The sequence below is a fragment of the Fukomys damarensis genome, unplaced genomic scaffold (assembly GCF_012274545.1).
Source record: "Fukomys damarensis isolate Sample0158 unplaced genomic scaffold, DMR_v1.0_HiC HiC_scaffold_16, whole genome shotgun sequence".
NCBI classification, from domain to species: Eukaryota; Metazoa; Chordata; class Mammalia; order Rodentia; family Bathyergidae; genus Fukomys; species Fukomys damarensis.
Window position 1 is genome coordinate 59,598,068 of NW_022900928.1, and position 17,543 is coordinate 59,615,610.

Genomic DNA, 17,543 nt, shown 5'->3' on the forward strand with positions numbered 1-17,543 from the left:
TGGGGCCAGAAATCTCATGATGAAGCAGAATAAATAAAGGAAAATAATATAGGTCCAGAAGCATAATTACCCTTTCCTATCCGGTCATCATGAAGCATAGTCTTCAGAAGAATCCAAAGGAGCACTTAGCCCAGGGAAAGCTGGAGTCCCTTGTGGGTTAATCTCTATGGCATCTACCATCCACAGTCCATTTACAATCCAGTGTTCAAGGCTCCTGGGTGCAACTAGAGAGACTATCTAGCAGTACCCCCTCTCACATTATCAGTGGTTTCATTTTCCAAGCTTTCATTTATCCATGGTTAACTGCAGTTTGAAAAGATCAAATGGAAAGGTCCACAAATAAACAAAAGTTTTAAATTGTGTGCCCTTCTGAGTAGCATGATAAAACTTCACGGCATCCTGCTCCATCCTGCCTGGGATATGAATCATCTATTCATGCTGTAAACATTATTTGGCCATTAGTCACTTAGTAGCTGACTCAATTATCAGATCCTCTGTTGTAATATTGCTTGTGTTCAAGTAACCTGTATATAGTAGCCTAATGCTATCCACCATACCTGCATCATTCAATGTAAGCTATCTTAACATGTAGGTACCATATTATCTCATATCATCACAAGAAAAGGGTAAGCAATGGTATATTTTGAGAGAGCAGCCACATTCACATGACTTATACTACAGTATACTGTTATAGTTATTCTGTTATTAGTTACTGCTATTAAACTTCATCATAGGCGAGTTTGTACGGTGTGTTATGGTTTGGTCCTATGTAATCAGGCATATAGTGGGGTCTTGGAATGTATTCCCTATAGATAAGAGGAGCTACTGTACTCAGTTTGGAAGCTAGTTGTATGTGGAGGAAAGCACCGAAAGTTACCTAGACTCTATCTTGGGTGACTTCGAGAATATTGGTGCCATTATCCATACTCCAGGGAGTCTAGAGGACCACAGTGGGATGAGAAAGGAACTGATGAGTTAGTGTGGGCATGCCCAGGGTCTGGTCCACCAAGGAGGCAGGACTGGAACATCCAGAGAGAGATAAGGATAGTAAAGAAAATGGAGTACTACTCAGCCATACATAAAGAATGAGAAACTAGAGACATTTATAACTAAATAGATGCACATGGAGGTGACACTGTTAAGTGAAAATAAATAGGACACATATGTGTAAATACTGAATAGTTTCTCCTGTGCAAGAAACTGAAAGTGTAAATAAGGACTAAAATGTATAAAAGATAATTTGAAATAGGAAGAAAAGGTGCAAAGCAGAAGGGGAAATGGGAGGGGTAGGGGAAAAGAGATGGGAATAGAATTAACATGAGAAAAACTAAAAATGGAAACAAAGTCTTTGTAGATAAGGAGGGGTGGAGGGGTTGAAGGGGTTGAAGGGAGGGCAGGTGAATAGGGAAAAGATGAATTACATAAAGGTGCAAATTTCCAATGATGAATATCACTACATTTTATACTTTAGATGTACCAATAAAATTAATTTTTTAAAAAAGAAAGCATAAAGGGACCATAGGAAAGGAAGGCAAATGAAAAAATGGAAAGGAGGGCTGGTTTGTGAGAATCACACCTCCACCTCTTGTTTTCAGTCTTTCCTCACAAAAGCCAGGTTTTCCTCCAGAACCCAGAAAACATACTGTAGAGATGCGTACAGCCAATGTGGCGAGGCTGTAAAGGGGGTTTGGATTCTAGTAGAGGTGGATGGACAAGGAGTTTCACCCACCAATGTATCCTGTAGCTCTGATATTTTTCCTTGGCTTCTCTTCTGACAATAATTTCTACTCCATACTCCAAAGACCTCAACTCCTGTCCAAAGTTCTTAACTCCTTATTTTTTCCATTATCTCCAGAGCTCAGATTGGCTTGGATTCCAGGTGATGATCCTCACTGATTCAGAGGTCACCCTCTTGGCCAGTACTCAGGGCCTCCTCCTTCCCCTATGTCATACTTCATTAGAGACAGGCAGGCCTGGGCATGTCTGGCACAGCCAGCTCCCAGGGAAAGTTGACAATTCCCTAGGTTTAACCAAAGTGCATATGTCCTAACAGACTGTCCTCTGAGACCTCACTGGAGCCCGGGTTGCTGTCAGAACATTTCTCAGGCTTGCAAACTCCATCAATACCTGATTCCACCAGTGAATCCTCCAAAACAGAACAAAAGTCAAAGAAGTTGATTTCTTTGAAGACCTAGAATTACTTCAGTGGCAGTAATTCTTCATGAATTATCTACTGGAATATCTCTTTTCTCTCATAGTGCCATTTTATCCACCGTCAAAAGGGAGTTACTAAGTTGAAATAATTACCAAATAATCCATTTTCTAATCATCTCTGGCTCTAGTGACTACAGGAAAAGTAAGATCAATTCACAAAACAATGTTCCTCTTTGTAGAGAAAGCCAGCCATGTTGTAGACCTCTCTGAGCTGTGAAATTGGGCAAGACTGGGCCCTAAAAGAGGACCTTGGCAGGCAACGAGGCAGGCAACGAGAATTATGACCACTCACTGGCATTGCCAATAACACAAGTATAAGACCTCTACCCACATTTCTTAGAGGGTTGCTCTTACCTCATGCAGGCAATATATGCTAACTCTATATAAAACAAGAGAAGAATAAAAAGGGACTTTTTTCCTAATATTCTTTTGCAGCTAATCCACCCTTTGTAACTGTCAGGCTTCATGGGGCTGGCAGCGAGCCCATCAGATAACACTGCAGCTGTGACCTAAGAAACATGAGAAGAAGAGCAGATTAATAAAGACGAAAAACATGTTTGGTAACTGTGTCTGAAGGGAGACTCAAGGGGAGTCTTCAGAAGAACCCCAAAACTTACACCACCCAGGAGCTGGCTCCCCATGGGGAGAAGGTTCAGTCAGATATATAGATCCTGGAAGCAGGCAGGCATTTTCTCTACCTTTTTACACAATCATTTGCTCCCTGAAACTTCCTGAGTTGGCTTAATGGAAAATGGCAAGAGAATGACAGCAGTATCGCATCATAAGGCACATGCTTTTGGTGTCCCCCGCCTTCAGTGTTAGGCTGAGGACACCTACAGCTCCACAGGGAGAGGCAGCCCAAGGCAGTGGCATCCTCCCCTCCTGCTCTCTGACCAGCCCTAGCAAACAGCCATGACAAAGCAAGACCATAGGAGAGGAATTTGACTCGTGGCCATATTTCCAAAATCAGAAGTTAAGACAAGTGGTTCAACAGTAAATGATTATGTATGGAGACATAAAGGACAGAACGAATCTGATTTAAAGCTGCCCTGAAATATCAAGGTTTTGATAGAGTATAGAATAGAAATGCTGGTCTTGAGGGCCAAGTGGTATGATGGAGACTATTAAAAACACAGAAAGAATGAATTGAGTTCCTTAGCTAGACCTCTATACTTTTCTCTGATTCCTTCTGTTATCATCTATGATGAAATCCCAAGGAAAGGCCTCACCCACATCAGTCCCCTGGAAATGTTTCAACTTGCTATATTGTCCCTACTTTTTCTCAGATCCCTGATCTGTGAGCATCAGCAGACCTTGCTAACCTGCAGGGCTTTGCAGAACTTCCAGCCAGGGACCGCTCTTCTCCTTAAGGTAAAAGAAGACTTTTATGGGCTTGGATTCCATAGTGACTTCACCAGGGACAACAGACTAGTTGAGGACCTGCGGGGTGGGGAGGGATAGTCAAGCAACAATAAGCTCTTCATGACTCAAATTTATTTCTGAATCAGAGGCAATGTTAGGCCTTTTCTTTGACTTCTCTCTGCCATGCAGCCATTCTTGCCTATATGGAGTCACTCAAAGCCCTGACTACCACGAGTCTGGAGCCTTTCAGAGGAGCTAGGGTACAGGTAGTCAGTCTGTTGAGCCCCCAGGGCAGGTTGCATGTGTCTGTCACCATGAGAAGCAGGAAGAATTACATGACAACCAGGAACAATGTGAGGCTCTCTTTAGCTCAAGAGAGTAGGGCCAATAATAAATTAGTAATCAATATGATTACCTGCTAAATAATAAAACAAATATACAATCATCACTAATAATTAAAGACCATTTTCTATGGTCCAAGACTTGTTCTAAGCATTTCCCACTCATAAGTTTGTCCCATCCTCACACCATCTTTTACTGAAACAAAATTTACATACCATAAAATTCATTGCTCTAATCATTTATTTTTTCTCTCATTATGTTTATTGGTACATTTTAGATATACAGTACAGTTACATTCATCATTGGAATCTCGTACCTTTACATGACAGGTCTTGGTTCTCATTTTTTCCCCTGTCCCTGCCCTCCCTTCACCCCCTCCTCCCTTCCCTATTTACAAATACTTTATTTCCATTTTTTCATTTTCTCATGTTTTTTTCCTTTTCTTTTATTACCTTTCCCCTACCCTTCCCATTTCCCCTACACCTTTATCCCTTTTCTTCCTATTTCACATTGTCAATTATATCATTATGATCTTATGTACCATTATAGTTTTTCACACCAGAGAAACTATTCAATATTTATACATGTGTGACTTATGTATTTCACTTAGGAGTATATCCTCAATATGTACTCTAATCATTTAAAAGTATACAATGAAATAACTTCCAGTACTCTCACAAGGTTGTGCAACCATGACCATATTTAATTTCAAAATATTTTATCACTTCCAAAAAGAAACCCCATACTCACTAGGCAGTTACAAAAGCCTACTTTAGAGTGAGGTGCCTTCTACTGACAAAGCTTAATCAAGGGTAGGGAGAGAAGCTTAGAGTCCAGCCAGTATTGCAGAGCAGGTCCTGAAAGGTGAACTTGGAAATGAGAGGCAAAATATGGATAACAAGAACATCACTCAACTTTTACACATAAGGAAATGGAACATGAAGGTTAAGCACCATGCTTAATATCACATAGCAAAGATGAAATCAGACTGTCTGATTCCAAAATGAGGCAGACATTGTATCTAGACGGTAAAAGCTGAAGAAAAATGCTCTGTATTTCCATAATTATAAATACCTGTATTTAATTATAAGTAACTAGATTTCTTGACCAAATCTAAAGATTGTGTGAAAAAGAAATGTTTCTGGAGCTTTAAACCAGGTAGCTTTACAAAGTTCGGTGAAGAGCTAGACATACATACATATATGCATACAAACAAACTTGTGAAACTCATTAGCTATACGAAGCACAAAGCCGTACATCGAAGACAAGATTGCATAGCCCAAAAGATCACTAGCAATTCAAAAGTAATTGCTGAGCAAAACTTCACACTAGGCACAATGGACAACCTCTCCAACTTCAATTCTCCTTCAACTGGTCCCACTTCATTTCTCATCTTCTCCCAGATCATATCCCCTATTCAGTCCTCAGTCCTCATTCCTGGTGGTTACTCTTTCAAAATCATTAATGCTGTTGCTGCCACTTTCATCTAGAAGGCATTCCCCCTCCTTAATTTAACTAAGTCTTATCCCTTCTGGCGATTCTGTGATTCTCTTTTTACTGAACACAAAAAGCAAAGAAGAAGGAGGAGGAGGAATAAGAGGAGAAGGAGGGGGGAGGAGGAGAAGGAAAAGACAGAGGAAGAAGAGGAAGGAGAAGAAGAAGAGCAGGAGCAGGAGGAAGAAGAAGAGGAAGCAGCAGCAGCAGCACTTATGGAGTCCCTGCTGTGTTACACACTGCCAAATAATTTACAGCCCATGACCTCATTTAATCCCCACAAAAGAACCCAGGTGAAACAAAACAAAGATTAGTGGATATGAAAAATGAAATAAGCACTAATACAATTGTAGTGGGGGACCTCAATACTCCACTGACACAAATAGACAGATAATCAACAGCTAAACAACAGAATTGAACCAAGTCTTAGAACAAATGGACTCAGTAGATATCTACTGAGTTTTCCACCCCACAAAATCAGAATATACATTCTTCTCGGCTGCACACAGGCCATTCTTCAAAATAGACCACATGCTGGCTCCTAGAACATGCTTAAGTAAAAGCAAAGAAATTGAAGTTATCTCCTATATATTATCAGATCATAGTGCAATTAAACTGGAGACCAATAGCCTAAGAAACTGCAAGAACTTCACAAACACATGGAAATTAAATAACACCATGCTGAACAACCACTGGGACAGAGAAAATTAAAGAAGAAATTAGACAGTTTCTACAATTAAATGATAATGGCAATACAACATACAGGAATCTATGGAACACAAGGAAAACAGTTCTACAAGGGAAATGCCCCTAAACAGGTGAGCTCAAATAACCTAATGTTGAATCTTAAGCTCCTAGAAAAAGAAGAGCAAGACAAACTAAAAGCTCATACAAGAGAGGAAATTATAAAGATCATAGCTGAAATTAATGCAATAGAGGCTAAGAGAAAGATAAAAAAAATCAAAGAGTTGGTTTTTCTAAAGAATAAAATCTATAAACCCTTAGCCAACCTTACCAAAAAAAGGAAAGAAAAGGCTCAAATTCATACAATTAGTAATGAAAAAGGTGAAGTAACAACAGATCCACCAGAAATCCAGAGGATCATCAATACCTACTTCAAAAACCTGTACCCTAATAAAATGGAAAATACAGAAGACATGGACAGATTCCTGGATACATATGAACTTCCAAAGTTGAACAAAGAAGATATAAAAATTCTAAACAATTACATCCAGTGAAATTGAAATATAATTAAAATATTACCAACAAAGAAAAGTCCAGGTCCTGATGGTTTCATTGCTGAATTCTAAAAGACATTTAGAGAAGAACTATCACCACTACTCTTTAAACTCTTCAGTGAAATTGAAACGGAAGCAATACTTCCAAATTCATTCCTGGAAGCAAGTATTACTGTGATTCCAAAACCAGGGAAAGACTCAACCAAAAAAGAAAACTACAGGCTAATCTCCCTAATGAACACAGATACAAAAGTCTTCAATAAGATACTAGAAAACAGATGACAGAAGATCATACATCCTGACCAGGTCAGATTTATCACAGGGATGAAAGGATGCTTCAACATAGGTGAACCAATAAATGTAACACACTATATTAACATAATCAAGGACAAAAACCATATGATCCTCTCAATAGATGCAGAAAAAGCATTCAACAGAATTCAACACCATTCACTATAAAAACCTTACAGAAAATTGTAACAGATGGTCTTTATTTCAACTTGCTAAAGGCTATCTATGAAAAACCAACTGCCAATATCATACTAAATGGTCAAAAACTGGGCTGGGGATTTAGCTCAGCGGTTCAGTGGCCTGCCTTGCAAGCGCAAGGACCCAAGTTCAATCCCCGGTACCCAAAAACAAACAAACAAACAAAAAAACTAAATGGTCAAAAACTGAAAACCTTCAAACTAAAATCAGGAACAAGACAAGGATGTCCACTATCACCACTCCTGTTTAATATAATTGTAGAAACATTAGCCACGGCAATTAGACAAGAGAAAGAAATAAAAGCAATAAAGATAGGAAAGGAATAATTTAAACTGTCACTATTTGCTGATGATATGATACTCTACATAGATGACCCAAAAAACTTTGCCAAAAGATTTCTAGACTTAATTGACACTTTTAGCAGAGTAGCTGGATACAAGGTCAACATTCAAAAATTGATAGCCTTCTTGCACACAAATAACAGGCTCACTGAGAATCTAGGGAAACAATTCCTTTCACAATGACATCCCCAAAACTGAAATATCTAAAAATCAATCTAATGAAGTAGACAACAGACCTCTACACTGAAAACCACAGCACTCTGAAAAAAGAGATAAAAGAGGAATAAAGATGATGGAAAGACATCCCTTTCTCCCAGGTAGGAAGAACCAACATAGTGAAAATGGCCATACTTCCAAAACTGCTATACAGATTCAATGCAATCTCAATTGAAATCCCAGCAGTATATTTCACAGAACTTGAGAAAATAATCCAAAAATTCATTTGGAACCAGAAGAGACCTAGAATAGCAAAAGCAATTCTAGGCAACAGAGACATGGCAGGGGATATCAGAATTCCCAACTTGAAACTATACTACAAAGTACTGTGATAAAAAACAGCATGGTACTGGCAAAGAAACAGACCTGAGGATCAATGGAATAGATTCGAAGATGCAGAAACAACACCAGACATACTCAGCTACCTCATCTTTGACAAAGGAGATAACCATCCTCATTGGAGGAAAGATAGCCTCTTTAATAAATGGTGTTGGAAAAAATAGCTTTCAACTTGCCAAAGATTAAAACTAGATCCTCTTTCACGATGCACTAAACCAAAATCTAAATGGATTAAATATCTAAATATCAAAACAGAAACACTAAACTTACTGGAAAATAAATTAGGTAGAATTCTTGAAGACACTGGCATAGGAACAAACTTTATGAACAAATTCTCAGCAGTACAAGAACTTACACAAAGAATCAACAACTGGGAGCTCATGGTATTAAAAAAGTTTTTGCAAAGCAAGAGAAACCACCAACAGAGCTAAGAGACAACCTACAATGTGGGGAGAAAGTTTTACCAGGTGTTCCTCAGACAAAGGACTACTACCTAGAATATATAAAAAAGTCAAAAAAAATCAGACTCCCCAAATATAATGGCCCAATTCAAAAATGGACATCTTGTTTCTCAGACAAACAAGTAAAAGCATCAAATAAATATATGAAAAAATGTTCAACACCACTGGTTATTCAAGATATGCAGATGAAAACAACACTGAGATTCCACCTCACCCCAGAAAGAATGGCTGCTATAATGAAATCAACCAATAACAAATGCTGGTGGGGCTGTGGGAAGAAAGGAACCCTTCTTCATTGTTGGTGAGAGTTCAGACTGGTGCAACCCCTGTGGAAATCAATATGTAGATACCTTAAACAACTAGGACTGGAAGGGCCATTTGACCCAGCTATTTCCTGGCTGGGTATCTTCCCAAAAGAATTAAAAGAATCATATAACAATGATATATGCTCACCCATGTTTATAGTGGCACAGTTTGTAATAGGTAAAACTCAGAAACACCCCAAATGCCTGTCAACTGGAGACGGAATAAAGAAGATGTGGTTATTCTATAAAATGGAGTACTACTAAACCATAAAGAGCAAGAAACTAGAGACATTTATAGCTAAATGAATGTACACTGAGGCTATACTCGTAAGTGAAATAAATGGGACACATGAGTAAATGCCAAATAAAGTTTCTCTGGTATGAAAAACTAAAAGTGTAAATAAGGTTCAAATTGTAGAATTGATAGTGTGAAATAGGAAGAAAATGGTTAAAGGGGAAGTGGGAAGGGGAGGGGAAAGGAAATAAGGGAAAAGAAAAAATATGAAAAAAGGAAAAAATGGAAACAAAGTCTTTGTAAATGGGGGAGGGTGAAGGGAGTGAAGGGAGGGCAGGGGTATGGGGAAAAAATAAGAACCAAGACATATCATGATCCCAGTGATAAATGTAACTCTATTATTTGTTTTAAATGTACCAATAAACTTTATGGAGGGGAAAAAAAAGAACCCAGGTGAAGAAACAGGCACACAGCAGTTGAATAATTTGTCATCCACACAGCCTCAGAGTGGCAGAACTAAGATTAGAATCCTGATTTTCATGATTCTCATGATTTTCATGATTCTCTTAATCACCACATTAAAGGGCCTCACAACTGAATGTGGACAACACGTGCAGCCCTTTATCTTACAATGCTAATTTACTTCACACACACGGGCCTTTAATTTTCTGGCAGATTACAAGCATTTTGAAAGCAATCACCCTATATACAAAAGTAGCTTAGCATTATTTCCCACATACACAGATTGGTTTCCTTCTCTCTCTCTCTCTTCCATGCTTCCCTATAACCTGTCAGTGATGAAAAGTTTTGATAGCCAGAAATTACAGAGTTATCTGAAGTGAGTACCTATCCTTGAAGGACCTAGACCAGCAAAAAGGACTACATAGGTAAAATCATATTAGGAAAAGAATTTGAGGGTGGGAAAGAGCAGGGCAAGAGCAATACATCTAATCTTTGCTATCTAATCTTTAAGTACAATTTAAAGAAAATAACAGACATGAGAGGAACTAGCAGGTCAAATGAAGCTTTCTTCTGCCAGATAGAGGCAGAAATGGAGGCAGAAAAGAATGCTGGCCAAATTTAATTATAAACTTCTTTGCAGTCTAAAAAATGTAAAATTTCTTACTTCTTAGAAAACAATCTCATTACTATTACTTTTCAAGTTACATATCTATCTCTTCTAGAAGTTCTGGAAACCCTGTCATTTCAGCAGGGCCCATCCATTACCCCTAGCCCTAAATATGAGGCAAGAGGAGATGCTACTTGGAATTCTTTCATAACTTTGCATTACTGTTTGCAATGGGGCAGGGATAAAAAATGGTCATAAAATATGTCAAAAATAGAACAGACTTTAAAGATCATCCAATCTGATTTTCTTATTTTACAAATGAAAAACTGAAGCATTAAGACATGCAATGGTTTGCCCATGGTGAATTAGTATTGACAGACTGAAATCCAAGTTTCCTAGTGATCCTCCTTCCTATAGACAGAAAATAAACCATCTACCCAGGAAGAAGTGAAGAGGGCAGGAAATCTATGAGGTCCTTCTGAGTGCAAGCCCTGAAACATATCTTTATTGACTCTACCCCTAACCTGTTGCTCCCCCTGCCTGACTCACTCCACCACTTGCTAAGTCTCCAAAGTTCAGACCTTACCTGTCCTGGGTCTCTCCAGTGAAATATTATCCTGAAAGTCCAGCCCAGAGCTGGTGCAGGCTTCCCAGGACTGCCTAGCTCTGACCAGAACTCTAAAGTCTAGCAAGACAAGCCACAGAGGATCCAACCAAAACCAATCCTGGTTTCTCAAAGCAAATAGAGACAAAGCCACAGGCCACAGGCAAGGATTCCTGGTTGGTGGCATCCTTTGCCAGAGCACACCAGCACCAGCCAAAACTGGGGCAGAAACCCAGCAGCCCAGCCCTGGTCTCCCCGGGGCTAAGGGACACTACAAACCCTACTTTGCTCTCAAATGCTCAGACCTAAGATGAGGAGAACGTTCAGAGGCAGTGTCAGAGAATGTGGGGGCTCATAAGGGTAGGCGGGAGTCAAAGAAGGACCACCAATACCACTGTGGGTGGGAAGGAGAAAAGGGCTCTTATTTCCTCAGGAGGCTGCACCCTGCTTGGACAGGAAGCAGCTCCCTAGATATGATACTTGAGGACCTGGCTTGGTGCCACGGGCATATATAGGCCAGGGTTTTTGTTTCCACTTTATAAATGGAGGCGGCTAGAAAAGGGATTCTTTGGCTGAGTAACACAATACTTCTGAGTCCGGCCCACCAGGTTTCGCCCTGGGAAGAGCAAACAAGCTGTATGCTCTGTCCCAACAGGTTTGTGGACACTCACTCCCTGCTGCCACTCACATTGAGGTACGGATTCTGAGGGTTTGGAGGAGCCGGCCCCCAGAGAAAGTAGGGATGTTGGGGGAGATCTCCAGCCTCTCAACCCCCAGAGCCTATTAAGTGCCCCACTTAATGCATATCTCTGTTTCTTTACAAGCCCCACCAACTGAAGGACTTCCCAACACCATCTCCTAGGCTGAGCCCCCACCCCCAACTAATGTATATGTGCTCTTTCTGTCACAAGCCAGGAAATAGCACCCAGATCACCTGCTGTGATCTTAGACACAAGGAAAATGGTAATGACAATCCCAGACATGGTGGGACGCTAAGGCAGGAGGACTGCAAGTGCAAGTTCAAGCCCAGCCAGGGCAATTTAGCAATTTAGAGATGTTGTCTCCAAATTTAAAAATAAATATAAAAGGGCTGGGGATGTAGCTCAGTGGCACAGTGTATGCCTGGCAAGCTCAAGGACCTGAGTTGGATTCCTGGTACCAAAAAATTAATTAATTAAAAATAACAACAAATATAAAAGGGCTGAGGAGGTCACTCATTGTGAATGCTCTGGGTTCAATCCCAAGTACTGAAATAGTAGAAAGGGAGGGAGGGAGGGAGGGGAAAGAGGGAGGGAAGGAACAGGTAATAGCAACCAGCATTCATATAGTATTTTTCAGATTACTAAGTAATTTTTACAGTTACTATTTCCATTCTCGTGACAACCTTCTGAACACAGCATTATCATCTGCCCATTTTGCAGACAGAAAAGCAAGAGGCTCAGAGAGCTGCTTCTTCAAATGGCAGAGTCAGTTCTTGAGCCCAAGCTATCTAACTCTACCTCTCATACTGGATATCACTAAAAACCCAGCAACCTGATTGTGGGCACTGGCTATCAATAAAATTGGTGCTAGCTAATTCCAGCTACTTAACCCCTGGCTTTTCAGACCTGGCAGCTGAATGAATGAGAAGCTCTCACCTGGCAGACCAGAAGGGGCCAGGCAAACGTGGGACAGCTTGACCCCTGCATGGGACAGCCAGCCCAGCCACAGTCGGTCCCCAGCAGGTGCCCTCTTGCCTCTCCCATCACCAGCCCTGCCTGTCTACACACTCCTGGAAGGGCACCCTCTGCTCCACTCACTGTTTGTTTTGCTGAGACTTTCCGTTGGCTCGCGTGTGGGTGTTTGTTGTATTTCTTCTGCAGATGGCAGACAGCATGCCCTCCCCAGCGTCGCCCCACCCCAAGGGCTCTGTAGAAAGTAGATGCTGCACGGCAAAACAAAAGCCTAGCAGGTGAAAAGCCCCATATGGGCTGGCATCTTTTATCCAGCCCAAGTTACAGACAATATCTTTAGAAAATTCTTTCAACTCTCCCCTTATCTGGAACTTTTCCTGCCTGGCTCCCTCCTACCCTGTGGGATCCCCCAACACCCCTTACTCTCACAAAAACAGAAATTCCTCTCTGAGAGAGAAAAGGACACACAGTTCCAAGGAACAGTTTTATTTTGGCTTCTATCCTTTGTACCCCAAGGAACCCAGAGACCACAGTGCTCACAGACACTTTGAATCTGTGGTATGCAAAAGATAACTCATTCTCCAGTTCTCAGAACTCTTTAGCAAAAGGGTTATGTTGGTGCTCAGCTTTTAACTGCCCTGGAGGTAAAGACCTCATGAATCCAGGGAGTCCCAAAAGAACAGGAATGGAGGGGGGCTGGAAAGGGATGGAGCTTCTCTTTTTAAAGTAAATGTTTCCAACATCTCAATCTCATTGCCTCTATCTAGTCCCAATCTGTGTTCACACAGAGGACTGGTATCTCTCCCTCTAGAAAGACGCTGACCCACTGCAAGTTAACTAGCTATCTCAGGGGACAGGGAACAGAAAGTCGCTGAATGTCCCCACCACAGTGCCCAGAGCTATAATAGAACATGCCCATGGTAACACCTGTACCTCATCCACCATATCCTGGAGTTCAAGAACAGGTTCTTCCTTCCACTCTCAGGCTATACTCCACAGTTTTATTCTATTTTCTTACTGGCTTCTACCACTCTACTCAGCTCCTTGGGTTGACTACCTTACCTTCTAGGATTTTCTTGCCAGTTACAGTGGTATCTTGGGTGATCTCCATCAGATACATGTCTGAGAAGTTAAGGGCCAAGCTCACTCTACCTTCATGATCAGCTCAAACACACAGGACCCCAACTTGGCCCACATGGCTGGTGGCCATGACTCTTGACCCTGTGGGACATTTTATGCATGCTTGGAAGTATGACCTTGACAATGTCTAACCTGACCCTGTCATCAAGAGGTAGGAAGCAGCTAAAGATGTTATTCAAGAGAAGATGGCAAGGCACACACAATTCCCCAAGGTCCTTCTTCTGATTGGCTAATAGAGATCATAGCCAAGGGTTGAGGGAAAAGAAAACCAAAACATGTCATCTCCTCAGTGACCACATAAATTACGATTAGTTTCAAAAGAGAATGCTGAACAATGCCATGGATGATATAAGCAAAGGGTCCTTGGATATAAGAAGCTACTCCTCATCCTTACTGGACATTGCCTTGAATTTCCAGTTATAGTTTTCTGGTAGCACTCCTGCCCTTAATGCCTGTCTGTCCTTTAGAAATCTCTGATTGAAGCTAGGCTTGGTGGCAGCACATGCCTGTAATCCTAGCACTGAGGAGGCTGAGGAAGGAGGGTCGCTCTGAGTTTGAGACCAGCCTGGGCTACATAGTGAGTTCCAGGTCAGTCTCAACTACATAGTGAGACCTTGTCTCAAAAAAAATGAAAGAAAGAAATCTCTAATTGATATATTAAACTTATTTTCAAATCTCCAATTCTCTGAACTTGAGGAAAAGCAGGCTCCCCTCCCTGGAGTGCTAGGGGCTACCTGATCAGTACATGCAACTGCACCCTCTTCTACACACGCACCCCAGCCAGGCAGCTAAGCCTCTGTGGTCAGGACTCTAGTAAGGCCTCCTCATGATTTGCATATAATCACACAATGCCAGGCACAACAAAGCCACCCAATACAGAAGAGCCTTCTCAGCTGAGTTTAAGGTTTAATCTCCTTAATACAAAAGTTTCTGCTTTGCTTTTGCTGGGTTCTGGGACTCTTACTAATGATGCTAAACAAATAATCACCCTTTATCCCCTCTGGAGGCTTTGCTGGGTGCATTGTGGCTGCACAGGCCTTGACTGTTGTGGTTTACGGGCCAGGCCTGCACCTGCACTATTTGTATGAGCTCATTTGGACACTGAGCAGAACTTTTAAAGAGAGCCAAGAACAGCAGCAGTCAGCAGAGCTGGAGAGAAACCACCAGCCCAGGGGCTACCAGACCTCCTGGCAGACACGAACTCTATGCTGCCCATTCTCATGTAGCCTCTGTTCATCCCCCTGGGAACTTCCCCCATCCCTCTTTCCAAGATCCACTTCCTTCTTTATGTTTCTTCTAAGTCCATCTTCTTCCTTTTCCAGGGCCCAGCCCATGTACACTTCCCCTTCCAGACTCACACCCCCATCCCTCAGTCTGCACACCATGCTTCACATCACTGAGTGCCATTTCTACGTCAATTTTCCTGTTTTGTTCAGAGCTTCCCCCTCAGGATTCATCAGGGTACTCAGGCAGGCCCAACCAAAGAGCCTCCAGGGCACCACATCAAAAGCACGTACAGGCCTTCTAGTCTCCACTGCAGCTCCTCGGGTAGGTTGTGTTGAAAATGAACCAAGAGTGCAGTTTTCAGAAATTATAAACAAGCTGGTGACCCAAATGAGGGTGTCCTGGAATGTCATGATTACTTCTGTGTAACTATCTCAAAACTTATAATCACTAATTCTTATATAATTCTTAAAACTTATAACAGTCATTATACTTCACAGTGCTGTAGATCTGAAGCATGTTCAACTAGATGAGTCTTGTGCTCTAGGCAGAATTGATGGGAATTACTCTGTAGTACCTTGGTAGTGAATAAACTGATCTGGGGTCTAAAGATGGTCTTAAGAGCTGGGCATTGTGATGCACACCTGTAATTCCAGTGCTCAGGAGGCTGAGGTGGAAGGATCTCCATGAGCTTGAGGTCAGCATGGACTACAAGGTGAGTTCAAGGCCAACCCGAACTACATAGTGAGACCCTGTCTCCTAAATAAATAAATAAATACATGTCTCATTTTATGGCTTCTGTCTTGGTGGGTGTGGATGGATAGCCAGCTGGGACTCTTACCCAAAAAGACTGTATATGACTTCTCCAGCATGGCACTCAGGAAAACCAGAAGCCTTGCAAAAAAAAATCTATTCCAAAAGAACTATGAAGAGGGCACAAGGCTTTATATGACCTGGCTCAGAAATCCCAGAATCTCACTTCTGCCACATTCTATCGATCAAGTAGATTCAAAAGAAGGGAATTTGCAGACATCTATAATCTACCACACCAGGTTAAAAAGGTCTTCTCAGGAGCCACCAGCCCTTATAAATTGTATAAGGATATGTTCTCCTAGACAATAACTCTCATTCTTTCCCCCAGAGACAAACCAACATCCTACTCTTGCCCTGCCATGTCCCCAAATGACCTATTGCTTGATGGTCTCTCACCTTAGCTGCTTGCAGACCTTTAGTTTCTCTCTGTTGTTTTTGTGAGACCCAGAGCTGCCCTCTCCTGTTTTTAGTTCACAAATAATTTAGATTGGAGATAAGAAAGTTTAAGTGAGGTCAGAACAGGCATTAGAGATGTTGCCACAAGATAAGGGGTTAATGCCCCAAAGTTAAAGTCCCTTCTCAGTCCTTGCAGAATGGCTCCTGCAGAGAGGCCCTGCTGTAGGGAACAGTTGTCACAATGTTGCTGCTCTGAAGTTCTCTGGGAGTCATAGTGGACCATGGAGCTGAGGGGGGCAAAGAGAGTGGTGAGAGGATAGGTTTCTATCTGCCGCATCACTTTACTCTGAGTCACATCAACACCTAAGCAACACCTGGTCAGACAAGCTCCAGCAGACCCATCTGGCCCAAGCCAGCTGCACCTTTCCTGGCTCCAAGCTGGGAGTGGCAGGTGTCTGGCAGGGTGCAGTCCTAACTCTCACAGCAGGGACACAGGTTCACATGGGCCATGGCCACAGACAAGTCTTTTACATTTTCTTCATAATAGTTTTCAAAATTTATTATAAATCATATAAAAGGGAATGAAGAATACAATAATAAACTCCCATGCACCATAAACCAATTTAAGAAATAAAATATTACTACATGTAATGTTGGAGAGAGACTAAGATCTGCTCATCTCCATGCAGGATGGAAGGAAAAATTTGCAGGGAGGAGGGAAGCAAAATTTCCATCAGTAATGGCTGCTATATCCAGAGAGAAAATGATGACTGGTGCCACAGTCAAAGGGAACAGCATGAGTCTGGGAAAAGACTGAACAAAGAACATTTTTCCTTCAACTCCCAGCTCAGACTCCTCAGATCCCAGTCTGAACTAGTCACTGGTTCCTTAGGGATTCCTTACAGATTCAGTGTCATGTTTCTTTCTGCGCTCAGGCCGATGCACATATGTCTATGTCTCTCCCCCACGCTTGACTACAAATTCCATATCTGTGTCTTACTACTTTTCTCTCATAAATTTTTCTACAAAGTCAGGACTCTTTGTTATTGAGTTGAAAGTGTGATTCACCCTTGGGAAACCCCCATGACTAATGGGCTGGGGACAGGAGAGTTAACAGAAAGAGAAAAGTAGGTTGAAAACTAAGATCAGAGTACATCCAGAACCCAGATCCTGGCTTCTAATATGAATCTTTAATAAAAGGAGCCAGAATTCCTTGGGAAAATGACAGCTTCTAGGACTAGGGCAGGAAATATACAAGGAGAGTCTGGTAATATCCTATAATGCTAAACAGGAAGTGTATACACACACACACACACACACACACACACACACACACAGTTAAATATATTGAAATAAGGGCCAGGGATATAGCTCAGTGGTTCAGTGGCCTGCCTTGCAAGCGCAAGGACCCAAGTTCAATCCCCAGTACCAAAAACAAACAAACAAACAAAAAAATATATATTTTTTTTTTTTAATGATCTGAGCTCCATTATATTTCAGCAGCAAGGCTAGTATCTCTTAAGGTTAATGTGTTGGTTACGGTTCAGATCTAAAGTTCCCTCAAAGTCTCAAGTGTTCAGAGGCAGGG

General features: G+C 41.5%; 1 protein-coding gene across 5 annotated transcripts in view; it reads right to left on the minus strand.

Moving 5' to 3' along the window:
* The window catches only part of Pou2af1 (POU class 2 homeobox associating factor 1), a 130,344-nt gene that overhangs the window by 56,042 nt on the left and 56,759 nt on the right, over positions 1-17,543 (minus strand). Inside the window, exon 1 of one of the 5 annotated variants that reach the window (XM_019205494.2) lies at positions 71-159. The exons of the other annotated variants lie outside the window; for them this stretch is intronic. Coding sequence (XP_019061039.1) covers positions 71-98 — 28 coding nt within the window. The 5' untranslated portion in view covers positions 99-159. Of the gene's footprint in view, positions 1-70; positions 160-17,543 lie in introns of those variants that run through there. 5 annotated transcript variants of the gene reach the window in all.